This window comes from Temnothorax longispinosus, chromosome 6 (assembly GCF_030848805.1).
Source record: "Temnothorax longispinosus isolate EJ_2023e chromosome 6, Tlon_JGU_v1, whole genome shotgun sequence".
Lineage (NCBI taxonomy): Eukaryota > Metazoa > Arthropoda > Insecta > Hymenoptera > Formicidae > Temnothorax > Temnothorax longispinosus.
In genome coordinates, this window is record NC_092363.1 from 7,098,795 (window position 1) to 7,123,805 (window position 25,011).

General features: G+C 44.8%; 6 protein-coding genes across 9 annotated transcripts; 3 read left to right on the forward strand and 3 right to left on the reverse strand.

Moving 5' to 3' along the window:
- LOC139814539 (uncharacterized) lies at positions 1 to 1,895 on the forward strand. Its single transcript, XM_071780858.1, has 2 exons — positions 1 to 343; positions 444 to 1,895. The coding sequence occupies exons 1-2, from the start codon at positions 330 to 332 to the stop codon at positions 1,579 to 1,581; spliced, it is 1,152 nt and encodes a 383-aa protein (XP_071636959.1). The 5' UTR covers positions 1 to 329; the 3' UTR covers positions 1,582 to 1,895.
- On the reverse strand, positions 1,755 to 4,407 carry LOC139814542 (serine/threonine-protein phosphatase Pgam5, mitochondrial-like). Its single transcript, XM_071780862.1, has 5 exons — positions 4,100 to 4,407; positions 3,589 to 3,767; positions 2,655 to 2,869; positions 2,409 to 2,539; positions 1,755 to 2,323 (listed from the first exon to the last, which is right to left on the reverse strand). The coding sequence occupies exons 1-5, from the start codon at positions 4,267 to 4,269 to the stop codon at positions 2,173 to 2,175; spliced, it is 846 nt and encodes a 281-aa protein (XP_071636963.1). The 5' UTR covers positions 4,270 to 4,407; the 3' UTR covers positions 1,755 to 2,172.
- A 91-nt stretch (positions 4,408 to 4,498) lies between these two features.
- On the forward strand, positions 4,499 to 7,802 carry LOC139814533 (protein SHQ1 homolog). 4 transcript variants are annotated; one of them, XR_011732482.1, is made up of 10 exons: positions 4,499 to 4,904; positions 4,979 to 5,169; positions 5,258 to 5,421; positions 5,521 to 5,922; positions 6,004 to 6,127; positions 6,208 to 6,371; positions 6,513 to 6,667; positions 6,745 to 6,789; positions 7,016 to 7,169; positions 7,282 to 7,421. XR_011732482.1 is itself a non-coding variant. In XM_071780849.1 (9 exons), exons 1-9 carry the CDS (start codon positions 4,762 to 4,764, stop codon positions 7,403 to 7,405), a joined length of 1,512 nt encoding a protein of 503 aa, XP_071636950.1. In that variant the 5' UTR covers positions 4,499 to 4,761; the 3' UTR covers positions 7,406 to 7,802. The 4 variants fall into 4 exon arrangements, 3 of the variants coding, with proteins under 3 accessions (XP_071636950.1, XP_071636952.1, XP_071636951.1); XM_071780849.1 differs by lacking the exon at positions 7,016 to 7,169 and having other exon boundaries at positions 7,282 to 7,802; XM_071780851.1 differs by having other exon boundaries at positions 7,016 to 7,424.
- A 277-nt stretch (positions 7,803 to 8,079) lies between these two features.
- Positions 8,080 to 11,636, reverse strand: LOC139814532 (uncharacterized). The gene is made up of 7 exons (XM_071780848.1): positions 10,972 to 11,636; positions 10,570 to 10,857; positions 10,220 to 10,331; positions 9,806 to 10,133; positions 9,469 to 9,674; positions 9,094 to 9,285; positions 8,080 to 8,354 (listed from the first exon to the last, which is right to left on the reverse strand). The coding sequence occupies exons 1-7, from the start codon at positions 11,361 to 11,363 to the stop codon at positions 8,100 to 8,102; spliced, it is 1,773 nt and encodes a 590-aa protein (XP_071636949.1). The 5' UTR covers positions 11,364 to 11,636; the 3' UTR covers positions 8,080 to 8,099.
- Positions 11,637 to 11,934: 298 nt separating this feature from the next.
- On the forward strand, positions 11,935 to 23,142 carry LOC139814529 (sushi, von Willebrand factor type A, EGF and pentraxin domain-containing protein 1). Its single transcript, XM_071780842.1, has 31 exons — positions 11,935 to 12,740; positions 12,885 to 13,172; positions 13,298 to 13,553; positions 13,646 to 13,834; positions 14,015 to 14,179; positions 14,314 to 14,712; positions 14,796 to 14,996; positions 15,117 to 15,365; positions 15,473 to 15,724; positions 15,799 to 16,008; positions 16,073 to 16,167; positions 16,248 to 16,572; positions 16,637 to 16,849; positions 16,953 to 17,114; positions 17,185 to 17,481; positions 17,654 to 17,796; positions 17,868 to 17,967; positions 18,027 to 18,240; positions 18,308 to 18,465; positions 18,604 to 18,692; positions 18,757 to 18,866; positions 18,989 to 19,161; positions 19,235 to 19,449; positions 19,527 to 19,734; positions 19,873 to 20,046; positions 20,167 to 20,258; positions 20,330 to 20,466; positions 20,596 to 21,499; positions 21,674 to 21,845; positions 21,919 to 22,107; positions 22,213 to 23,142. Exons 1-31 carry the CDS (start codon positions 12,447 to 12,449, stop codon positions 22,389 to 22,391), a joined length of 6,852 nt encoding a protein of 2,283 aa, XP_071636943.1. The 5' UTR covers positions 11,935 to 12,446; the 3' UTR covers positions 22,392 to 23,142.
- Positions 22,448 to 25,003, reverse strand: Manf (mesencephalic astrocyte-derived neurotrophic factor). The gene is made up of 5 exons (XM_071780863.1): positions 24,813 to 25,003; positions 24,234 to 24,337; positions 24,024 to 24,148; positions 23,791 to 23,932; positions 22,448 to 23,704 (listed from the first exon to the last, which is right to left on the reverse strand). The coding sequence occupies exons 2-5, from the start codon at positions 24,316 to 24,318 to the stop codon at positions 23,526 to 23,528; spliced, it is 531 nt and encodes a 176-aa protein (XP_071636964.1). The 5' UTR covers positions 24,319 to 24,337; positions 24,813 to 25,003; the 3' UTR covers positions 22,448 to 23,525.
- Positions 25,004 to 25,011: the final 8 nt, after the last annotated feature.

Below are 25,011 nucleotides of genomic sequence, written 5' to 3' on the forward strand. Positions count from 1 at the left end.
GTCACCTTTCCCGATAATCCCAATCCCGATCCGAGCGAGTCGAACGACCGTCCTTCTCTCTTCCCTCTCGTTGGTTCATGCGCGATAAACGGCGATAACGCGCGGCACGCGGCAATTATCAACGTTATCGCTTTCCCTGGGCTAATTGTAAGATTAAAAGTGCATAGTCTTGGGACTTTATTCGTTCGGCGGGTCGTTATGAATTCGCGGTACCCGCGAGAAGGCCGCGATCGCGTGTGACATGACTCACGCGAGCCGATTAGGTTAGAAGACTGAGGTTAGGTTTCGCCGCGATTCAAGGACGTTACGGTAATCGACGGTGCTCGGCAATGGCTAATAAACAGTGAGTAACAAAGGCTTCTAATTGTATCGCGCGGGATTTTAATACCATCTCTAATACTCGATCACTCGCGACTTGATGTTTCTTTAATTCAATGTTGAAGGTACGGCCTGATCTTGCCGAAGAAGCAACAGCAGAGCACGGCGCCGAAGCTCGGCAACATTTTCGGGGACGACAATGCCTCCGACGAGGACGACGGCCCCGACTGGGTCAGGAAGACCCTCAAGGCGGAGAGCGAGAAGAACAGGATGAAGAAGCAGACGAAGCTGGACATACAAAAGGCCCTGAAGGAGGATCCGACCATCTATCAGTACGACGAGGTGTACGACGACCTGGAACGCGGCAAGGGCCAGCCGGATAGCGCGAGCAGGCAGAAGGAGCAGAAGTCCAAGTACATACAGAAACTCCTGAAAACGGCCGAGCGAAGGAAGAAGGAGCAGGAGCACAGGATAGAGAGAATGGTGCAGAAGGAACGCGAGGCCGAGGGTGAAATGTTCGCGGACAAGGAGAGTTTCGTCACGTCGGCGTACAGGGCGAAACTGGAGGAATTTAAGAAGATGGACGAAGAGGAGGCGAAGATGAATAGATTGGAAGCTATCGGCGATGTAACGAAGCAGCGAGATATGTCAGGGTTTTACCGTCACTTATATCAACAGACCGTTGAGTACAAGGGTGAGACTAATGAAGATGGAGATGATAAAGCGAAGGAGGAGAGTACCGAGCGGAGGGAAAGGAAAACTTCGACGAGCAGCGCAAATGAAGAAAGTATAACGGCAGATAAGAGAACAAACGAAACGGAGGAGAGCCAGAGAATAGTTACAAAATCTAAAAAATTGAGGCAATACAGGCAAAGAGTCGTAGAAACGTACGAATCTGATTCTGAAACGGAGACGAGTAAGGAGGAGTTGAAGAAAGATCAAACCGTCGTTTCGCTGGACAAGGAGGCTGATAAAGCAGAGGAACAAGGGCCGGAGGAAAAGAAACAAAAATTAAACAAAACCCATGGGAATACAATCGAAAATATTGGGGACACCAAGGACAGAGACGCAAGTGTAAAAGACACTGAGACACCTCAAGACAATGTTACTCGAGAAAATGAAAAAGTTGAGAGTAAGGAAAAACCTGTTGAAAAGAAAGATAGATCTTCCATTTGGGAAAAGAGAACGGTAGGACCAGTGTTCGAAGCGGCGTTACAAAGGTATTATGAAAGGAAGGCAAAAAGACTGGCCGCAGCAAATTAGATGCAATTAATTTATAGTTATGTTAATTTTTATATAACGTCAATATCGTACTGTCCATTTCACTTTTATATCGATTAAATAACGGAAATACTGATCTTATTCTAAAATTGTACAAAAGTGGCGTGATGTTCGACTGTAAAAAAATGTGTATAATGAAAATTAAGGACAAATACTTATTTTATAACGTTAGAAAACTGCAAGTGTATTTAAAAATACGTACAATCCAAATGCTCAGACGACGATTTTTATAATTTATGTAGATATTACAGCTAAGAAGAAAATATATACACTCAAATGCACGAGTATAAACACTTTTCTAAATGTCATTTAGTCATTCATTTCTTCACATACTTATTACTTTAAAATACTATTTTTAGGCAATCAGTTTTTTCTCCGCACATCTGTACAATTGCATGCAATTGCATCCAAGATGAAAGCCATGTAAAAAGCTAATTATTTTTTGCGATAAGAAAATAATACGAGGTCGATTTGTACATCTTGTGGAACGCAGTCTCGATGTACATGTCGATATGCTTATCGATGATATAATATTACTTATATGTCTGTATGTTGCATACAAGTCATATATTTTTAGCTAGAAGTTATATTTTGCGGTAGCATGTGTCCTGTATCTCCTAGACAATAGATAGTAACTCTACCGCTGGGAAGAACGCAGAGCCAAGTAATACTTGCATGTTTCAAGCCTATCCGTAGCCATGCTTCCGGTGGAAATTGTAACGCCCTTGAAAAAGAAATCGAAAGATATATGTACACGATAGAAAGAATATTGTTAAGTTTGAACAATGTAATAAAAGAAAAAGTCTTACCGACAAACGAAATATCTGATGACGTTTGCATGGCATACAAGAACGGTGTAAGAATCGTGAGCCTGACTAGGATCCGCACGGTGGAAATATTTTCTAAATGCCGCTTCTATTCTAGGTCCATCTTGGAAGAACTAGAATGTACGTAGATCGCGCGAATTATATTATGCGTTGCGAGAATTCTAATTTTAAAATCTTTTCGGTATATTCGATAATGCAAACACAACGATCAGTTTATATTCTACTCACATGTTTCTCAGACTTCCACTGACCAATGGGTGGCTCCGGAGGTATAGGCGCACCTTCGATTAACAGACTGTCGTCCTCAACTGGCACATTTATAAGATTCTTTTCTATAATTTTGGAAGTTTCCAGGGCGCGTGTCATTGTAGATCTTACTATCAATGAGTAAGGCAAGTTTAATTCCGCTAGCCTCTTTCCCGTTGTTTCAGCCTGTTTCCTGCCTTTATAATAACAAAGTAAATACAGTTTGACAAGTCATATGTATGCGCTTATATGTCGTAAAGGTTTACACGAAATAAGCATGAAATTAGGGAAACGTAAAGAGAAAGAAATCAAACAAAAAGTCCAGTTGCACACAATAATTTGCGTCATAAGCTGCGAAAGCCCCTTTAGAAAAAATAATAGCAGGCACTGAAAGAATATTGGCATTACACTTTCAGAAATATCGCTAGTTTTAGCATGGCGTAACGTGTTAATTCTCGATATATGCGACGATGGAACAAAACATACTAGTATCACGACGTGTTACATACTTATCGCAAGATAACTTATTAGCCATCTTCCAATGCAACGTCATGGAAGATGCGAGTAGATAGAAAGCGTATTATCCTAGTAGCAACACCTAGGGAATGCTATAGCAGTAGAATTCTTATAGCATTCTCTTCGGAAATTGTGTGGTTTGCCGGTTATGGTGACAAATTATTGTGCACCTCCAGGAGCTTTAACCCGAGACCTATATGCAAATACAAAACTCCATCAGTACGAAATAAACAAGCAGCGCTAAAAATTAGGAGAGGGACCTCAACAGGGGACGTGCTTCAGATTATGCGAGGAGAGTAAGGATCTCCAGAGATGTGATACGTGTCGAAAATTAAGAGAAATCACGGCACGAAGACAACTATTGGGACAACTACGTTATTTGAATGCTCGTCAGGCATACCAAGTTCGGTCAGCACTCTCTCTGCGTCCGTCTTTCCCTCCGTGTGATATTGCCCATGGCGAATCATGAGTATGTGTCGCACAGCCTTCGCTTTCTTCGTCTCAAACTTTTCGTTGTACTTGTTCTCGTCGTTCTCATTGTTTATCTTCATCGGCATCACCAAACTCTTTGGATCTCGTCTGCAAACACAAACCGTCTCGTCACAACCTTTTCTCTCTTTTGCTTTCGAAAGAGACGGACTTTGACCAAACTCTGATCAATCAGTGATCAACTTATGAAGTGATAACCGTATCATTTTGTTAACACTTACTCCAATCAAATGCAACTTTATTTAGGGACGGAATTATTGATATTCTGTTCAGTATATGGCAAAAAGAGATTAAATCAGGGAGAATGAATTGTACGGCCAGAAACTATGCTTTCCAACAATCCTGCCGGTTACTGCCGGTCGAGAGGAAAGTGAACTTTTCGGAAGGGAAAACAAACGGATCTTCAACGGGAGATAGGTCACCTGTCCCAGTTGTGGTCCCACTTCACCGAGGGTGTGTGATTCGTCGTCCAGGAGTTGTGGACGTGCAGCGGGCTCGTGTTGCCGTGTTGCGCGTTGTAGTAATACAACAATGCGCCGCTCACCGCGCCGAGTCCGAGGGCCCACTTCTGCAGCTGCGAAACGGACGGCATCTTCACTCTTCAATAATCTTCACGTGCGCGCGAAGAGAGAACGAAGGAGAACCGAGAAGAAAAACGCCGAAACAGAAACGTCAGAACGTCACTCTCTCGAGCGGTAGCGGCGACCTAACCCAACGTGAACCCAACCCTTTCGTCACTGTTCGTCACGACTGGTTTGCCACTTCCGGGCGCAGGCAGGCGCTGAGGCGCAGGATCCGTCGCTTCCTGTCGTCTCTCGTTCGATCTGTCGAGAGTGTCGAGTCGGTCGCGTCGCCAGTGTTGTTGTTGACTTTAGGCACGCGTGTTCGCCAGGATTGAGGATCGGACAGATCGAATCCGCGGCCACGTGGGTCAGCGCGTCCCGTTGAACAAAGCGGCGCCGCGCTCGTTCTTCCTCTCGCACGGCGATTTGTCCGTCGGCTATATTCGCTCGCGCGTTGTGCAAGACGGGGGCGTCCAAATATAAATAAGTTTCGCAACACTCCGGGAAGGAAAGGAAACGCGATGCTGACCCCACGCTTCGAGATCACGCAGACCGACGAGGAGGTGACGATAATCGTCCACGCTCCGTACGCGAATATCAAAGACGCGGAGGCATCCGTCGACGGGACGGACTTCCGCTTTTATTCCACCCCGTATTATCTCAGGTGAGGCATTGGCGAGTTATTCGCGAATCTCAGAATGTAATTTACGAATATGTTCGACGAACGATTCCTTGCAGACTGCAGCTGCCGGGCGAGATAGAGGAGAACGACTCGTCCTCCGGCGCCTACGACTGCGAGAAGGGTGATTTTACCTTGCGTTTCTCCAAGGTGAACAAAGGGGAGCACTTTGAGAACTTGGAGATGATAACGACACTTCTGGCACCGTCGAAGAACAAGAGCACCGTCATACCCAACATCGAAGTGATCGGCAAGTTACAAGAATAATAATATGAAAGTGTCGTATACAATTATATGTATGTCATTACTGGTGTATAATATCTCTTTTACAATCTTAGGTAATCCATCCGCGGCTTCAGCGGACATGAACAATGCCGTAGACGGTTCTGGAAACAACTGGTTTTCACCTCAGGATAATTTTGTAGAAACGGAGGCAATTCTTCTAAACTCCCCGAAGTATGGTTTTGCTAATAAAATATCGGGAAGTTTAACTGCCTTTGAGGTACGTCTTTGCAATCTATGTTTTTTTGATGTCATAAGTGCATACGATAATTATGCTATTAGTAATAATATATTATTTGTGATTCCCTCCTACATTTAGGCAGCATGGATCAAGGAGATAATAGATCTTCCTGCGCCCGATGCAACTCCCGAGGTAGAAAGGAAAACTCTGCGGGAACAGCGTGAATTAAGTGATTTCTCCGAAGAACATTATATGGCAGATCTCGTGCAGCCGGAATGCAAGCCATACATAACGTATACGGCGGAATGGGACACGTTACAGAAAGATCAAGTTGCCTTCAGCGAAGCCGAGAGCGATCTGTTAAAAGAACTTCCAAACAAAGAATATTTATTAAGCTCTGAAGATGTACAAAAATTATGTTTAAATGTTGTCGACATCCTATACGCTAGTTGTTATAATCATCGAACTACGTTAGGAGAAAACACTACGGAAAGCAGCTGGACCATTAATAAACTGAGTTCTACTTTATGTTGGTTCCAAGTATGTTTATTAATTGGCGAAGCGCTTTTAGCCGAAAGAAAGAGAGCGCGAACGAAATTAACTTTTATCAAATGGTTTCAGAATTTCACTTCTTTGGATGAAGTTATAACAGCGTGCATTCGAAGGTCGCTTTGTTATCCACTTTACCGAAATTGGGAACTTTCTATTAAAGTATTTGAAGACGTTAAAAACGTTCTATCATTAGGTCGGTATAAATTGAGAGACGTCAAAATGTCCGTCTATCTATTTATAATCTTTTATTACCTCAAACATTTTCATGCGTAGGAAGGAAATACATCGTTAAACGCTTCTGCGAAATACATAGCCTGTTCAATAATTCATACGAACCGAGATACATACTGAACCAATTGTATGTAAAGGATTTTTTAGTTTGGTTGCAAACCTTACCTGAATCATTAATAGAATCGCTTCATTCTGCATTAAGTGAAGTAAGTACCCTTAAAATTCTTTAAAAGCAATATATTAGATAAGAAGATCGGGATTGAATTCGAGATCCACCGATTACATATCGATCACTTTTACACGGCCACGCGTTACCTGCTTATTTAATTTTTTATTACTTTATATAGATTAATCCAAACAAAGCAAATATGGGATTAGATTTAATAGAACTGGAGGTGGCAACTTATTCTGTTCAAGAAGAAGATTTTGTTATAGAAAATACTATTCATAAAATGACCAACAACGTTGAGCAAATGTCTCTGAATGGTAGCACGCAGGAAAGGTGAGTCGAAAATCATTGCTCCGTTATTTTCTTACTTTGGTAATATTCTACATATTCTGTATAATTTTGTTTTGAAGGCCAAAGAATGTATACCATGTTAACCAAAAATTTTTTAAGTATTTGTAAGTATTTTCATATATCTAGCTTGATTGTTAACAGTCGCTGTTTAACACATCTGTATATAATGGGCATTTGTATTATTCGTTTCTATGTATTTTAACTTACTGGGTATTTTGATGTAACATATATATAATGCCTAACTTCTTTTATTACATATTGTATAAAATATCCACTGTATATAACTATACTGTTTGGATTTTTGGAAATAAATTTTCATTGTGTCCACAGAGTCAAAAACATTTCAAACTTACAATATATCTGTCACTCAACTAGAAATTTATGAAAATTTTTGTATTGAATAATTGGCCTGGAACTTTTGAATCCAAATGGTATTTGAACCTGAGTTCGCGTTTTTTAATATCCGGATAAAATAAAAATCCTGGTGAATGATGAACAGTTTTAATAACCGAATAATATGCATGATTAAAACATTTTATAATACTGATTACTTCAACGCATTTCCAACTTTTTTAAATTGTTGAATATAAATGCAGATTATCGAGCAGTTCGAGTTCAACGGATAGCAGTGACACGGATTCTGATAGCAATACGTCAAGCAGCAGCAGTAGTAGCAGTAGTAGTCTAGATTCTGACGACCTAGATGATGAGCCCAAATGAATGGGAAAAAGTGATGGCCTCAATGAATAATCATGTAAAGTAATTTGAATTAAACATCGACTTCTCCATAAGCATATAATTTTTTAAGTATATGCTTAATTTACTAATAAGGCATAGTAATACACTGTTGTTGTTTTCTAAATATTTACGTACATTATTTTATATTTATGTGCGTATGTTTCGCGTTGTATATATATGAGAATCTCGTTTTGTGATGTTTAAAAATAATCTTCCCAATACAGTGTGTACATATATAGGCATATATAGGTATATATATGTATATATATATGTTTGTAAAAGCTAGACATTATATAATTTTTTATATTATATACGACTTGTTATAAAAGTAACATAAACTCTACATGGTCTCATTAATAAAATAATAATTTTTAAGAAACGTTGAGATTTATTTATTCGACCTGTGATTAATCTGAGATATATATAGTAAGTATTTCTATTCCATAAATGTTATAAATATTCGAGTTAAATAGCCTTTGTTCGGTCAAATCTATATCAAAATCGAAGCACTAAAAATTTGTCATCTATTCAGTATCTAATTCTAATTAACGAAAACACCCTTTTTAAGTGATCGGGCAGAAATTTCCGGATTCTGATGGTACTTGATTATGGAAGTGTATTAACACAGGAAATTTTTTCTCATTAACAAGATGCCATTAAACAAAGATATAATGATTTATTTGCTTAATCTGTAATCGAGCCAAGGTATAAGTTTTTTATAATGTTCAGTTATTAATTTGTCTTGCTCTTCTTCCCTATCGACCTGATTCATGTTATTCGGCCTCGAAGATTCCATCGTGTTTGATCCAACAATATTCTGTGAATCAGTGGAACTCTCAACATTCGGATCTTCCGTAATACTCGCAACAGAGTAACTTTCTTCAGGCTTCGAGAAACTCTTCGTGTGGTCGTTGACATCAGTAAGATGCTCCTAAAGGTTAAATTTATTTTAACGTTAAATATAAAATGTCAAAATTAAATTGATGCGCTGTTAAAAATGCACGTGAGTGCATTTTTTTAAATATGTATTAACACTTATTTCTCAAGATACAATATTGTAGTTCACGTAACATGGGTAATAATCGTCGGAATAGTTTCAGCCTACCATCCATCGAGCACCGAGTCACGAGGAGCAATTAACGAAGGTCACCGGCGAGGAAAAAGCAAATCCGGAGCAGGTAAGACCGACGCTAACATTGATGCAATCTGGATCACCGAGAGTCTGGAGGACGCCATTCTGCACCACGAATCGTCATCGGAAGAGGGGTGCGAGGCGAGCATGTATTCTCCGTCCCCCTCGAGGAGGTCACGAACGATACCGATCATCCAATTGTCTCGATAGAATCGCCAATGGAGTTCACGATACTTATCGGTACAATACTGACAAAACTGAGTCTCGACGAGGGTGGTTCGGACTCGCAAGATACGCGAAAATATCGGACTTCCGGGAAAGGGGTCTATCCAGCACAACGATTCGGTCGTTCAGGCGATAATGACAATCAACAACCTAGTGTTAATTGTCTTAATTATTCGAACAAATCATTGTTTGCAGATAGGAACACGACACCGGAAAACACGAGAATTTCGGCGATGACGTATGACAATAATTTTGAATAGTGAACAAAAATTTATACGATGGATTTATAAAACGAATGCGTGTTGATGATTACCGTAGAGTTATTGTAAGTATCGTTAAACGTTTCGTTTCTATCAATGATATCGCTGTATTCATAGTTCCTCCAATACTCCGCCACTTCGCCGTACAATCCTGGGCTTTCATCTTTGTCGAACGTATAATTCTGATTAACATCTGTTTCCATCGGTCTCCATTCTTCGGAGCCCTCTACGCTAGAATCGGCGCCCTTAAAATTCACGAGAAATTTTAATATCAATTATCTAAAATCTAAGAATAATCAAAAAAATTAATTCTTTTCTCGACTGTCACGATAGACATGATAGAGAAATATCCCAAGTAAAGCGCGCGTAACTAAGACACAATGGACCAAAATTAAATTAAAGGAAACGCGATAGGTGTCAATTAATACCCGCCACGAATCCGTCGGTGATGCGACGTCGACCTCGGAATCGAGATGTCCATGAAGGTCAGGATCGCCGACCGTGAGGATCAAGTGCGAGTGCTTCTTCGCCTTCTCGCTGTTTTTATGTACGTGTGGCGCGTACAGAATTATGCGTAACGGTAAAAATACGTCATCCCCGAAATTCTCGGTGTTTTCCGGTGTCGTGTTCCTATCTGCAAACAATGATTTGTTCGAATAATTAAGACAATTAACACAAGGTTGTTGATCGTCATTATCGCCTGAACTATCGAATCATTGTGCTGGATATAAATCCCTTTTCCGAAAATCCGATATTTTCGTGTACCTTCCAAGTCCGAACCACCCTCGTCGAATTGAGACTCAGTTTTGTTAGTATTGTACCGATAAGTCGTGGACTCCGTTGGCGATTCTATCGAGACAATTGGATGATCGGTATCGTTCGTGACCTCCTCGAGGGGGATGGAGGATGCAGTGCTCGCCTCGCGCCCCTCTTCCGACGACGATTCGTGGCGCAGAATGGCGTCCTCCAGACTCTCGGTGGTCCAGATTGCATCAATGTTAGCGTCGGTCTTACTCTGCTCCGGATTTACTTTTTCCTCGCCGGTCGTTAATTGCTCCTCGTGACTCGGTGCTTGATGGATGGTAGGCTGAAACTATTCCGACGATTATTACCCATGTTACGTGAACTACAATATTGTATCTGGAGAAATAGATGTTATATATAAAAAAATTCACTCACGTCACATCCGCCGCACGGGTCCTCCTCGTACGTGGACAGTATAGCCCCTTTCACGTAAGGAAAGAAGAGGATACTCCACGGCATCATCACGTCGTATGTCAACTTCCCGCATCTAAAATCGTGTCAATTGGTTTTTAATGCTGATCGACACCGGGGTCCATCTAAAGTAATCAACTGGAGAACCGTCTGATGTATCTATTTCGGTATCACTAATGTTATTAAATTGTCTACAAGGACGCGCTTATTCCTTCTCACAGATAGATCCGAGAAAGCGACGGTGCGAGAATCAATCTCTGCGCGTGTTCTCTCGTCGGCTTCTCTCAGATCGCTCTCTTTTCTCTTTTTCTCACCGATCGATGGTGATCACTTGGTCCCTCGACGCGCCGAATCTTTCCCACAAACGAGACTGCGGATCGTCTTGCAGGTAGACAATCCCCGATTCATTACTCTTGAGAAAGTCATTGTTTACGAGGCTCTCCATATCGAAGCTGTGCTTCGCTTCAATCTGCCGCCACACCTCAATCTCGAGATCGTCCTCGCTCCTCTCGTTCTCCATCGAGTCGGATGGCGGGGTTATCACGAAGAACCGTATGTCCGGGAAGCCGGACTTCCGCAAACGCAAGCTCAGCAGCTCCAGCCTGTGGGCTCGATTAATGGAGAAATAAAAATATAAAGAATTGAAAGAGAGGAAAGGAAGGAGAAGAAGCGTGGATGATCTTCTCTTCGATGCGTCGCGATCTTAGCGAGCTTACATGACCGCCTGTCGGAAGCTGTAATGCCAGGCAGTGTCCAGGAAGGCCAGCACGCTCACATAGCCGAGATGCTCCTTCCATGCGTCGACGAAACGACACTGCTCCAAGTACCGATCCCCTCGGCGCTCCCACGCGCTAGATAGGTCCCACGACTGATCATCGTCGCTCGATGAACTCGATCGGAGGACGCGCGAGAAAAAACCATACTTCGCTTCCACGAAACTCACGAAGAAGAGCGCGACCACGAATAACGCGATCTTCGCTAACGCTAACATGGCACACCACTGATCGCGATGACTTTTTTTAACGGACCATCGTTCGGTTCCTCGAGACGGGAATATGCTGGCTCGGGGTTCAGCCGGACCGCGCCGACCGAACAGAAAGTGATTCATCTGAACGCGATAAAGGAGGAACACTTAAAATACTTTGGTATCGCGGGTCCCCAACGGCGGGGGCGATAGTAACGAGATAATATACGTGTTTCGACGGGAAGACGACGCAGATTATCGTGGCATTTACGTACAGTATAACGCGCACGCACGTGTGCGCGTGACATGTATACATCGGCGCGCGCGACGAGCCGAGAGATTGACCCGGAATTGACCCGGAATCGCGTCGACGCGATACACATACGGGTCGCGCGGAAACTGCGGTCCGTTTTTCTTGCCGCCGCGTGCCGTGAAACATCCCTCCCATACGCGACACGAAAACCCTCATACATATAAATAATCTTTTTACGCTGGTGAAAAAGAGGGAGATAACGAGCGCGCGCGGGGGAGAAACGCACGGCACGTGTCGCTGATGGAGATGTATGATGCTGAGGGAACTCCGCGTCAAGTCCGCGAAGCGATTTCCAATCCGTCGACGCGGTCGTCTGACGGTCAACGCGAATTAACGTTAATAGGAATTGACGTCTGGATCTATTCGCAGCCTGTGACGGGCGAGTACAATCCGGATCGAGGGGACCGATCGAGCAGCCGCGTGGACCACTCACAGACACGCGCGCGCGTCAAGGAACTCGACGGAACAGAGGCCCCCTTGTCTTCGCGTCGAAGACGTTATGCTCTTTTACAGCCGGCGATTTTTCGCCGCTCTCAGTAACGTCCTCGTCTCTATTCGACTGACCCGCCGCGAGTCTCCAAGTCTCCATCCGTGTTTTCGCGATCTTGGATTCCCTGGTTCCCGAGAGAACCGGAGTACCGGAGTAGTTCCCGCGACGCTGATTCCATCCGGTTTCCTTCGTGGTTGCGACGATGATTGCAAAAACGAGGTCCTTGAAACGGTAGAAACTTGAATTAGACGCGTACAAGCTTCTTCCTCTTCTTCTCTCCTCTCTGCCGAAGAACGGGAAGAAGATGTGTTCTCCAATCGCCTCCGATCTGTAAATAGACGCAATAATATAAAGCAAGAATTTTAACGCTCGTCTTTAAATGCGAGATATCGCTGGATATCATTTGTGATCGTGAAACATAACAATGGGATTCTCAAGAGTTTTACCGCTGATAGTTGGAGTGCTTTCTTTATTTTCAATTATCGCCGAGCGCGTCGACGACGTCGACGGAGAATCGAACGGCGATCTGGATATCGGTATTAGCGATAACAATGTCTCGTCGATCTTCCTGGGCCGGAATTCCAACCAGACGAACGGGGATCAGCGTTACTGGTACGAGCATCTGGACGACGCCGACAGGATGCTGAAGAGAAAAGCGGACATCCTGTCGCGCCTTTTCAAAATGCACATAGACCAATTGCGAAATAAAACCGAACAGGTAGAGATACCAAGACAGATAAGACAGATCTGACATTATATTTTTTCCCCTTTTTTGCTCTTAACGAAACTTAACACGAAGTTTAAGAAAAGTAGAGAGATAGATGTTCCGATTAATCCGAGCGCACCGACGATTCGGTACCAGGTGGAAATGGTGTTCCTGGTGGACGCGTCCGGCTCGGTCGGCGCGGAGAACTTCCGCAGCGAGCTGAATTTCGTGACGAAGCTGCTGTCGGACTTTACGGTGGACGCGACGGCCGCGCGGATCGCCCTGGTCACCTTCGGCGGTCGGGGCAACGTGTACCGCAACGTCGATCAGATCTCCAGACACGGGCCCAACGATCACAAGTGTTACTTGCTGAACAAACAGTTCAGCAATATCACCTACAGCGGCGGGGGAACTTACACGCGCGGCGCGCTTCTCGAGGCGCTAGTAAGTATCATCGATTCCGTTCGCCAATGTCGCGATAGTGAGATGATAACGCGTCGTCTTTTTTAACGAAAATCGATTGGAGCTCGATAAATCACGTCTAACCGGCCGTTTCCGCTGTTTGCAAGGCGATCCTAGAGAAAGGTCGCGAAACGGCGAGCAAGGTGGTGTTCCTGATAACCGACGGCTTCAGCAACGGCGGAGACCCGCGACCCGCGGCCGACCTGTTGAAGAACACGGGAGCGACCGTGTTCACCTTCGGTATACGCACGGGGAACGTGGAGGAGCTGCACGACATCGCCAGCCATCCCGGATACACGCACAGCTACTTCCTCGACAGCTTCGCGGAATTCGAGGCCTTGGCGCGTCGCGCCCTGCATCGCGGTGCGTCTCTTTCCATTGAAAGCTATGTTGCATGTCGAGTTTTATAAATATTCCGTATAAGAGGAACCGGTTTTAAGTGACAAATTTCGCAGACTTGAAGACTGGGCAATACGTGGCCCTGACTCTGCCGACCGATTGCAACGGCCTTTGCTCGGATAGCACGTTAAACCAAACCTGCTGCGGCGACTTGGCGACCTGCACCTGTGGTACTGCAACTGGCCATTACGCCTGCATCTGCCCACCCGGCTATTTCGGTTCCGGTCTCAGAGGCTCCTGTCAACGTAGGTTGAAACGCGTCTTGATCTGCCGATCATTGACACGCCTGATTCACTAGATATTACGTCTTTTTTCTATTTTATTTTCTATATTATTTTTATATTATTTTCTATATTTTCGTATATTTATAATTCGGATAATATACATTTTATTCCGGAAGTTCTCTCTTTGCGTGCCCGCGACAGCTTGCCCAAACGGGACGTACGCTTTGGGAAATACCTCCGGGGATTCCACCGCCGCGTGTGTACCCTGTCCAGATGCGAATCACGTCGTCGTCAAGGTACCCGCGACTTCGGTGGTCGACTGCGTGTGCGCCTCCGGATTCACCACGGACGGTCACAAGTGCGAGGGTAATTTACACGTGCATTCATAACAAACCTGGAATCGTTATGTGATATTTAATTGGATAGATACCAAGGCTCCTCGCGCGATTGTTAGCACAGCAGCAATTATTCGCGAGATAAGGTGGATATACATTTTTCAGCTATAACGTGCCCGAAGCTGAGAATCCCGGAAAACGGGTATCTGGTGAAGGCGAGCGCCTGCAGCAACGTGGTGCACGCGGCATGCGGCGTAAGATGCAGGATCGGCTTCCACCTCACGGGCGACAGCATCCGGCTTTGCGGCAAGAACGGCACTTGGTCCGGCAACGAGCCGCAGTGCTTGCTGAAGACATGTCCGGCTTTACGCGCGCCCACGCACGGCCGCGTGAAATGCGAGCACGACGAGGACTATCAGCACCAGTTCGAGGAGAACTCCACCGTGTATCCGATCGACACGCGTTGCCAATTCCGCTGCGACGTCGGCTATCAGCTTCGCGGCAGCAAAGTGCGCAACTGTCTGCCGTTGTCCCGTTGGGACGGCCTGAAAGTCACGTGCAAAGGTAAAGAAAAAAAGAACGATATTTTCAACATCCTGTAAGTACTTATCGGGGGATTAACAGAAACGCTGTGTCTCTTACGGTAGCTGTGAAATGCGAGCCTTTGCCGCAAATCGCGAACGGCGACGTCACCCCGGAGATGTGCACCGGCCCGGCGAAGGTCCCCTTTGCTACCAACTGCACAATCGTCTGCGACGAGGGTTTTGTCCTAGAAGGACCCACCAGCAGATCATGCACCGGACGCACGGGGATCTGGTCCCAGCGTCATAGCGTCAATCGTTGCGTGGGTTAATATCGAAATCGAGCCTTTTTGTCACGAGAAACATGATTAGATTTAAGCCTCGACCGAATTGCCTATAAATTAAATTAGTTAAAGGCGCGATACATACTTTGAACGCAATGTACAGATAAGACACCGCCCTCCATGGAGTGTCCGGCTGAGATTGTCGAGGAGACCGCGAAGGGACAGAGCTACGCGTACGTGAACTGGACGGTGCCCGTGGTGACCGACAATGCGGACGAGTCGCCCATACTGTGGACGAAACCTCACGTTGTCCTGCCCTGGAAGGCGAAGATCGGCACGCGCGTCGTCGTGTACGTCGCGCAGGACGCGAGCGGCAACAAGGCCAGATGCAAATTCAAGATTAAAGTCCTCGGTAAGTCGCAGGCGATGTGAGAAACCCGTCGAAAGGACGATTGGTTAACAATTAACATGTCGAGAAGAATATGAGAGAAATTAATATTTTTTTCAATTTCTTCGCAGACAGAGAACCACCGACAATCGAGAATTGTGTCGACGATCCACCGACGTTCTATACCGATCTCGACAGCGGACTCGCGAATGTGACGTGGGACGAGCCGGTTTTCTACGACAATTCGAGGATTTCCGTGAACGTCAATCAGAGTCATCAACCTGGAAAGGATCTCTTCCCGATCGGCCGCACGAAGATCTTCTATAACGCGACGGATAAGTACGGCAATCGGGCAAGCTGCGTGTTGAACATTACTGTAGAAGGTGCATGTTTCTTCATTAACGGCTGTATTTAACAACATGTGCCTATAACAATTGGTATTGTGTGATTTTCCCAGACGTGTGTAAAAGTCTGAGGGCACCGGTGAACGGTCGGCTAAACTGTTCTTCGTCAGGCGATCGCGAGACGCGATGCGTCGTAGCTTGCGAGGATGGCTACGACTTTGCTATCGAGCCAAAGAACCTCGATATCGTTAACGACGAGTTGCTGTTGAGATGTAACTTGAGCGGTCACACATGGGAAAATAATCACCTGCTGGAATGTTCAGGTATTTATGCCGAGTTTATCGAAGGTCGTCAATCATTTGGCATTTTATCTCTTCTGTCGACTAGAAACACAAACGCCAAAGACAGTATCTCAGGATGGGAACGTGATATTGCAAGGCAATGGGAGCGAGATATGCGACAATCAAACGGTTCTTCGCGAAGTGAGCGTTTATATTTAACGTATAATAATACTAATTGTTGAAGTAGGTGTATAATTTTCATGTAATATTGTTCCTTCTAGTTGAGCGAGCACGTTGCTAATGACTTGAAATTGAAACTGCTGGGAATGTGCGACAATGACATCGAGTGTAATCTAATCAGCTTCGATCCTAAGTGCGAAGACGATCTTTCGTCGTCGAAGAATTTCGAGGATAATCTGATAAGAAGACGAAGATTCCAGCCCGAGTACGAACGAACTCGGTCCACCGATATCTCCAGAAATACCGAAACGATAATGTTCGAGAAATTGAAACGCGCAGCTAGATTGAGCCTCGATTCGAACAAAAATAATACCAGATCCAACAAGCGGAAAAGAGATAGGATAGAGATCAAGTTCAAGTTTATAGGTAAGAGAGGAATCTCTCCCGTCCGTGAAATATGTCAGATAACGCGCAAAAAAATCTCCTGTAGGTAAAATAATCGAGGAGAACTTCGAGAATCCTAAACGGGGAGTGCAGAAGCTGAGGGAGAGGATCGACGCGATGGCACAGATGGGAAAGCTGGACTTGCTGGACAATAGAACCAACCAGGAGATCGCGAGGCTCGCTCTGAATCTGCATCTCGTGTTCAAGGAGCCACAGGACCTTTGTGATCCCGGAAGTGTGCTGAAAAGACATAGTTGCGGTGAGCGCGAAAGAAGACGGAAACATGCATTTTTGATTATACAAAGATCTATCCATGTATTTTACAAATATATTCCAATTCCAATATTTTTTTTTTTTTTTAGTGAAATGTCCCGCGGGCACTTTCTACAATTCATCTACCAGGACCTGTCAGCCATGCCCTTACGGCCAGTACCAGAATGAGACCGCTTCGTTGACGTGCGTGCCTTGTCCAGAGTATACCTTCACGAAGAGGATGCACGCGAAATCCTTGAATAATTGCATTCGTAAGATCTTCAAGCAAGATGGAAACGCCAGACTCGACATCGTAATATATTTCCCTTTCTTTCCCTGCAGCCGTATGCCGTCCAGGATATTACTCTCGGCGCAAACGCTACCACGGATTGCGTGTGGGCATGGAACCTTGTTTCATGTGCGACATCGGGTTCTATCAGCCAAATTACGGACAGATTCAGTGCTTGCCGTGTCCATCGAGCGCGACGACGGAAAGACGCGGCTCCACGGACGTCAATGACTGTCTGCCGATCCGCGACGAGGAAATCGACGACTGTCGAACGGATCCGTGTGTAAATGGTGGCCAATGCCTACGAGATGAAAGCGGCTACGTTTGCGAGTGTCGCGAATATTATGTGGGTAGGTTGCGCAGTTACTTAGTCACAATCTTTTTTAGTTCTCTCTTTCTCCTAAATTTTATTAATGTTAATAAATTAATTAAATTAATTGAACTAATAATTTATAATCGCTCTTTTATTTTGTCTCAAAATAAAATTAATCTGCATTTTCGCTGTACGATTTATTCTTTCAGGATCGAGATGTGAGGGCTTTAAAGATCCGTGCGGCTCCTCGCCGTGCTTGAACGAGGGAGTGTGCGAGACGCAGCAGCATCCCGATAACTCTGTAACATATGAATGCGCGTGTAAAAGCAGTTACACAGGCGCTAATTGCGAGGTAAGAACGCCAATCAGACACTCGAAACGATAAAATCCGGATGAAGAAAATCAGCAAATCAATTCTCGCAGATCTACGTGGACGAGTGTGCCACCAATCCTTGCCAGAACGGTGGAAGATGCGTGAGCACCGAAAGTGATTTCGCTTGCGAGTGCAGGGATGGATTCGAAGGTATTGTTTCTCATTAATAACGCTTACGGCGAGTCTTTTCACCTGTACGTGTCGTTCAGGTCAATTCTGCGAGGTTCCGATGGATCATTGCGAGTTCACGCCCTGCGAGGAGGGATCCGCGTGCCGTACCGTGAACGGTACTTGGCAGTGCCTCTGCAAATCCGGTTTCCTGGGTCGACACTGCAACCTGCTACCCTGCGACTGGCTGCCGTGCCACGCGAACGCGATTTGCGTCAATCTCCAGGAGGAGAACGCGACGCGGAGAAGTTACAGGTGGGTAGTTCGCGTAATTTCACGCCGTGAAACGTGAGATCTGAGGCTCGATGTACGATCGGTCCAGGTGCGATTGCCCCGACGGATACACGGGGGAGGACTGCGCGACCAAGATCGACCGCTGCGAGAGCTCGCCTTGTCTGAACAACGGACGCTGCATCAGCCACGTGCACGATTATGTCTGCGAATGCCCGGTTCCCTTCACGGGACACGACTGCGAAACCGGCAAGTTGAAACTTCAACTCTGGAATATTTTATTTGTTAATTTCTTCTTTTTGAAGCTGTTTTAGTCTCTTCTTTAGATAATAACTTAAAATAGATAATGCAGGGAATATTTATTAAGGACTGTTTTGACGGTCGCAGAACTGTCGTCCGACTACGTGATGCACTTCACTAAGTCCGGCACGACAGATTACGTGGCCGTCAAAGGACCCGCGAGGGATCTCCTTCAGGTAAATCGAAGAAAAATTCGGGAGAATTATAATGAACACGTTTTACCGAATTTATCAATTGCAGCTGTCCGTTTGCCTGTGGTTGCAATCGATGGACACTTTTAATTACGGCACCGTATTGTCGTACGCCACGACGTTTCACGACAACGCCTTCACGCTGACAGACTATAACGGGTAAATTACTCGTGGAAATTCTCGCTGAAAAATTCACCAGTATAGTTCTATTTGCGGAAAACGCGAATGCCAACACGCGTTCAAACTCGCGATTAATTCTCCCGAATTAATTATCGTTGCAGATTGGTCTTGTACGTTAACGGGGAGAAGGTCGTCACCGACGTCAAGATCAACGATGGTAACTGGCACTTCCTGTGCGTCACTTGGGAGAGCGAGCGCGGTTCCTGGCGCGTGTCCGTCGATGGAATCCTCAAAGACAGCGGCGTCGGTCTGGCCCAGGGAACCGTCGTGCGAGGTAACAACGCACTTAATCAAGAATTATCTCCGCCTAAAGCAAATCATGGAATTCCGGATATTAACCCGTTCAGCCAACGGATCCTTCGTCATCGGACAGGAACAGGATCGCATGGGCGGCGGTTTCTCCGAATCGGAGGCATTTCTAGGGATGCTCGGCTTGCTGGACATGTGGGACGTTTTTCTGGACGACAGTGACGTGACGAAACTGTGGAACACTTGCGAGAAGTATCACGGAAACCTCATGGCCTGGGCGCAGATGCAGCAGTACATTCAGGGTGACGTTGCTGTAATTATGCGTTAATTGTCAAGCTACAAAGTCCTCTTCTCTCTTTTGGGTTTAACGACGATATCTCACGTTTTCAGATCTTAGCCAGCCCATTTTGTCGCGATTGCCCTTTGCCCGTGGTGCCCTTCAAAGGTAACATTAAAGTGAGCGAGGATCTGTCCGAGGTAACGTACTACTGCGACAACGGATACATGATTCGGTTCGGTGGCGAGGAACATCGATCCCTCGGGAGGAAGTGCCTCAAGCACGGCCAATGGGAGGGATACGATACGCCGATCTGCACGAGTAAGTTCCGGTCCCCTCCGGTGATCGTTTTACAGCGTTTTAAAGAAGAAGGACAGAATGGCCATTGTTCTTCAATCATTAATTGGAATAGATTTGATTTGACCGCGAGGCTAAAGATTCCGGTTTCTTTGTTTGAAGAAATAAAATGCGGCTTCCCGGGGTACTTTCCACGTGGACGTATTCACGGAGACTCGTATTCGTTCGAGGACGAGATACACTATTCATGCGCCGAGGGCTACGAGCTTCACGGAAACCCCCATCGCATCTGTAATTCCGACGGCAGATGGATCGGGCTGCCTCCGCTCTGCATAGGTAACGGTCGTACCGGAATTAAGATATTGAGAGCTTCGCCGTTAAGCGTGAGAATAAAAATGCGGCTAATATAATTCGAGATTCAATCTTAATGACTATAAAATTTGCGTCTTTCGACAGGGACGACGTGTAAGAATCTGCTTGCCCCGGAAAATGGAGACATAGAATACATATTAGAGGAGAACGAGAGAGACGATGTCACGATAATACAGGTACTTCAAGAAGGAAACGTCGTGACGTTGAAACGTCCTACATTTTCGAGCGGATTGTTCAATTATTTCAGGCTGGACAGCAGCTGGAGTTCAAGTGCAATCCCGGGTACCGTTTAACAGGAGAGAGGTACTTGACCTGTCTGGAGACTGGCGTCTGGGATCACAAGAGGCCGTCTTGCACGCCCTACGGATGCCCTCCGCCAAGACAGTGCGTTCTTTAAACATACTTTGATCACACTAACGATATTTTATTAAATAAAATTACGAATTTGTCCAAAAAGTGCAATAGTTTAGTTTAACGGACATTTGAGAACTGTTTAACATTCTGTGAGCGTAGAATAGAGCACGGCTACATCGTCCCTCCGAATTCCGACCGGATCCCGGCTCGTGATCCCGAGGGAAACATGATCGACGACCCCTCCGAAAGAACGTATCGCTACGGCGACATCGTAGGATTTTTCTGCCATCGCGGCTACAAGTTTCGCGGAAATCACAATCTGCTGACGGAATTCAAGCTACAGTGTTCTGTAAACGGCACCTGGACGGGCTTCGTCCCTGATTGCATCTCGCGGACGTGTTCCCGGCCGAATCGCGTGGCAAATGCGAGAATCTTCCTCAGGAAAGAAGACAACGTTACGGTCGAAATTCCAATAGAAGGAGATGATGCCACGTTGGAGCCTGATCGAAGAGAGACGAGGAGAAACGAGAGCGACGCGGCGAACGGGATCTCCCTGGAAACGTTCGTCTCCGGCGTGGAAATCACCGTCGTCTGCGATCTGGGATACGAACTAATCGGAGACCGGGTCAGAACGTGTACCGAGGAAGAGAGATGGTCCTCGACTTTTGCTTCCTGCGAACCGCGTAATTGTTCTGTCGCGGATCATCCGATTTTTAAATTTTTCAAGAGATTAGAGAACGAAACCGCCTTGGAGAACAGCTACGCAGATGCGACATTGCTCGAGAAATGGTACAGCGAGGAAAACGTTACGCGCGCATACAAAGACTTCGAGATCCTCGTCGAGGGAAGCAGTTACGGGCGACGAATAGTCTTAACATGTCGAAATGGCGTGCAGATGAACCTGCACAGATTGATCGCCAACGAGACGATCTCGAATATAACATGGGCGTGCAACGAGATTGCAGAATGGGAAGTTTCGAATTTATCGCTGAAAGAGTCTATACTCGAACAGCTGCTGAATAATTCGACAGATATTTGCGATAGATCATGCACGCTTCCGCAAGTAAGTTTTGTTGAAAATGTCAACGGATAATGTCAATATAGGAATAAATAAAATTAACGAGGTGTCGCAAGACTGAAAAATAATAAAAGAAAGAGAAATATATACGATCTTTTCTTCACGCAATATTTTAAAGTTTGACATATTCATATTTCCAGAATAAAATTACAATTTCAGATTCCAGAGTTTGGATATATTGATGACAGCAACAACACCGATGACGTGAACGATCGCAGAGCGCTCGACAGTGTTGTGGTTTTCAAATGCCGTCATGGATATATTCTCGAGGGTGATGAACGATCTGTTTGTTTATCGGACGCCAGATGGTCCGCTTTACCTTCCTGCAAACGTATGTTCCTCCTCTTTAAATTGTTTACGAAAGCTCTCAGTTCATCTAAGTTGAAAATGTTGAACGTTTCTAGCTGTGGCATGCGGAAACCCGCCGGTTCTCGCTAACGCGGTACTGAAGAATGACGTCAGCGGAACTCGGAATTACACTTTCGGCAATATGATCTCTTATCAATGCGTTCCGGGTTATCATGTATTCGGACAAGCGAGCCTGAGATGTTTAGGAAGCGGAAAGTGGTCCAGATTGAACGGCAGATGTTCGAGTGCGTATCCATTATATAAAAAAAGAAGCTGCAGATCTGTCGATCTTGGCACATTGAACGAATTTAAATCTATCCGAATCTCACTATGATCACTATCACTTGCAGAAATATCGTGTGGCAAACCACAGGTCCAGCAGGGAATCGCGCTCTACGGCCGTTCCTACTTGTTTCAAGATCAATTGACATACGTGTGTCCTGACGGTAAAAAGCGGGGACTGATTACGTGTCAAGCCGATGGGAAGTGGAGCGAGTTGCCGAAATGTGACGGAAGTAGGAGCATGTAATTCAGGGTGGCCACGAGGGATTTAATACAACGCCTCGTAAAGAGGAAAACGACATCTCCACTTTTGTAACAACACACATGCTTTTTTTTTTTATTTTTTCCTGACCTCTTGTATCAAGGCTCACGAATGTAATATAGAAAACGTAATTACGCAGTCTTATCACGAAATAAATAATTCAGTTTGGAATTTCCGGAGTGGTACATTATGCGATATGCGGTAATACCTTATCTACAATGAGTTACGCGCGAATTATCGTAATTGTTAATTTTAGGATATTGTACTTCGAGTACACATTTTTATCATCTCTTTTTTTTGTTTCATTTTACTGAAAAAGTTGGTGTATATCGATACAAATAATTATTATCTCAAAAATTGGCATTGTTAAGCCTGCACGTCCAAGTAAGACGGTTCATCGATACTGGCCATGAGAGATACTCCATAAGTTTAATTGTACATTTTGTTTGTGGTTTGTGCATAACGGATAATGAAAAAGAAATCTAATTTCGTAATAATATACAATAATATACAACGGTGTTGTGGATAAAGTACCTCTTACACATATCGTTCGACACCATACAACGCGTTTTGGTACGGAGTATCATTTTCGGACATATCATACAAACATATTTGCGTATTACCACACTACCTGAGGAAGAGCAATGAAGTAAATACTGTGTGAAAATAATTTCTCGTATATAAACGCTGTATATATTAATTTACACCTAAAGTTGATGTCATAAAAATGGAGCACCTTCGATAAAATAGATTCATTATTAGCATGGCTGCCTCAGGGAGAAAATCAGGTTACTGTCCCTCGGAATTACTGAGATATAAAAACGTTGCGATCAAAAACAAAGCTTTCATTGCCCATTATCATTTGTCTCATGCTAATTTTCGCTTTACGGTAATTTCTACACCATTCAATAGAAACTAAATATCTTAGTTTAAGAGACTGTCGTTGGACAGTTTGTTCAAAAGAAAATTTTTTTCAAAACAAAGCTGTATACGCGAATCGTATATAGACACGGATAAATACATATCCTGTAAATGCTGTAAACAATTCCTGCGTAGGTTAAGGAAACAGAAATTTTAGCCATCCTAACGTAATTGCTTGTCTAAATTGAGAACATTCCTTCAAAGCTCCGACTTCGAGCTACCGCTAAAGTACTTGGGTTTGAGCTCCTCAATTCGTTTGATAAAGTCTGTCTTCTCTATACAACCTTCGCACGTCTCTTCCCAATCATTCAAGATCTTCTTCAAGTCGCGTACCTTCAGCTTCTTCAGATTTACCGTATTGAGATCGATTTGTTTCTCTGAAACAAAAATGTCAATTTCGCATGGGACGGTCGACTTTGTATCCGCAATAAGAATGACGACAGCGCGCGAATGTTATACATACCGAATCTCAAATCGCATATTTGAGCATCTCTCTTCTTTAATTTCTCGCATATCTTATCCGCGGGCATAGACCATGACAGTGGTTTACTGAGCTCGCCTAAGATACCGGTGGCAGATTCTTCTAACCCACCTAAATAATAGCACTGAAAGCATAAGCAATAATTGCAATTATTTTAAATAAATAATCGAGGGAATGTCTATATTAATTTCGTCTCCACACAAGTTTATACTTACAAATCTATTTTCTTTTGATTTAGTGCCTTTACAGTATTCTCGAAACTTTGCTTCGATCTTCTTGGGGTCACTTTTAACGTCTGCCGATAGTGTCTGACTGAACTTGTCCACAACGGCGACGCATACTGTAAAATAGTATAAGAATAAGGAACGCCATAAAATTGCGCATAAACTTAAATATAAAGATAAACATCTCAGAGAGATTCTTACCTTCGCAATCACCTTCTTTCAACGCCGTAACGGCGCACACGATTCCGAGGAATACGGAAAGTACCAGCGACACTGACGTATTCATCTTCCTGTTCTATTGTGTTCTGTTAACAATAACATTATTGAATCATTAAAATGCGCTTATAAATAAACATTAACGTACTCAATTATCACCCTATCATACAAAGTTTCGACAACGCATTAAACAATTTATCTCTCACAAAAGGGGGACGAGAGAAAGCCGACTAGAGCGAATCTTTCGCCACGTCACTTCGCAACGTTACAAATTCTCGTCACTAAGGGCGACTTAAATTAATCGAAGCTTGATCGAAGTCGCCCCGATCCAACGAAATCGCGACGTCCCTGTTACGTCCCGGAAGACGCTACAGAGGAAGACGTTCCAAGGTTACTCCAATCCTCGCGAGAGTCCTACTTGCAATTTCGCGGTCGCCGAAAACGCGAGGGTGACGACGGGGAGATTCGCGAGATCGTCAACGGGGGAAAAAAACGCGGAATGTCGAAATGTTGACGCGTACGTGCCTCCGGTGGGGCTAGGTTACCTTCGCGCGAGCCACATACCGTTGCGATCGGACTGAAAATCGACGATGTTCTCCCGATGCGAGGCCTCTGTCGTTCGGCAGCTGGGCGACGCGCGGCGACTTTAATTCATCCACACGATCCACACGCACGATTGCTCCGTGAATTGTTCCGCGACACGCTCGCCTCCGCGCCTCGCGACACGTTGGATTCTGTCAAAAACCCGGAATCCCAGCTGGCG

Bases quoted from the DNA above. Each gene is read 5' to 3' on its own strand.
- LOC139814533 (XM_071780849.1), top strand. From the start codon at position 4,762: ATGCTGACCCCACGCTTCGAGATCACGCAGACCGACGAGGAGGTGACG. The intron at 5,422-5,520 runs GTACGTCTTTGC...TCCTACATTTAG, and splicing joins GAAGTTTAACTGCCTTTGAG to GCAGCATGGATCAAGGAGAT. The intron at 6,372-6,512 runs GTAAGTACCCTT...TACTTTATATAG, and splicing joins TTCATTCTGCATTAAGTGAA to ATTAATCCAAACAAAGCAAA.
- LOC139814529 (XM_071780842.1), top strand. From the start codon at position 12,447: ATGGGATTCTCAAGAGTTTTACCGCTGATAGTTGGAGTGCTTTCTTTA. The intron at 16,573-16,636 runs GTAAGAGAGGAA...AATCTCCTGTAG, and splicing joins GATCAAGTTCAAGTTTATAG to GTAAAATAATCGAGGAGAAC. The intron at 17,968-18,026 runs GTATTGTTTCTC...CGTGTCGTTCAG, and splicing joins GTGCAGGGATGGATTCGAAG to GTCAATTCTGCGAGGTTCCG.
- LOC139814542 (XM_071780862.1), bottom strand. From the start codon at position 4,269: ATGCCGTCCGTTTCGCAGCTGCAGAAGTGGGCCCTCGGACTCGGCGCG. The intron at 2,870-3,588 runs GTATGCCTGACG...GTTATTATAAAG, and splicing joins GAGAGTGCTGACCGAACTTG to GCAGGAAACAGGCTGAAACA. The intron at 2,540-2,654 runs GTGAGTAGAATA...CGTACATTCTAG, and splicing joins AGTGGAAGTCTGAGAAACAT to TTCTTCCAAGATGGACCTAG.
- LOC139814532 (XM_071780848.1), bottom strand. From the start codon at position 11,363: ATGAATCACTTTCTGTTCGGTCGGCGCGGTCCGGCTGAACCCCGAGCC. The intron at 10,858-10,971 runs GTAAGCTCGCTA...TCGAGCCCACAG, and splicing joins AGCTTCCGACAGGCGGTCAT to GCTGGAGCTGCTGAGCTTGC. The intron at 8,355-9,093 runs GTAATCATCAAC...TTTAACCTTTAG, and splicing joins ATACTTACAATAACTCTACG to GAGCATCTTACTGATGTCAA.
- Manf (XM_071780863.1), bottom strand. From the start codon at position 24,318: ATGAATACGTCAGTGTCGCTGGTACTTTCCGTATTCCTCGGAATCGTG. The intron at 24,149-24,233 runs GTAAGAATCTCT...ACTATTTTACAG, and splicing joins GAAAGAAGGTGATTGCGAAG to TATGCGTCGCCGTTGTGGAC. The intron at 23,933-24,023 runs GTAAGTATAAAC...TTATGCTTTCAG, and splicing joins AATCAAAAGAAAATAGATTT to TGCTATTATTTAGGTGGGTT.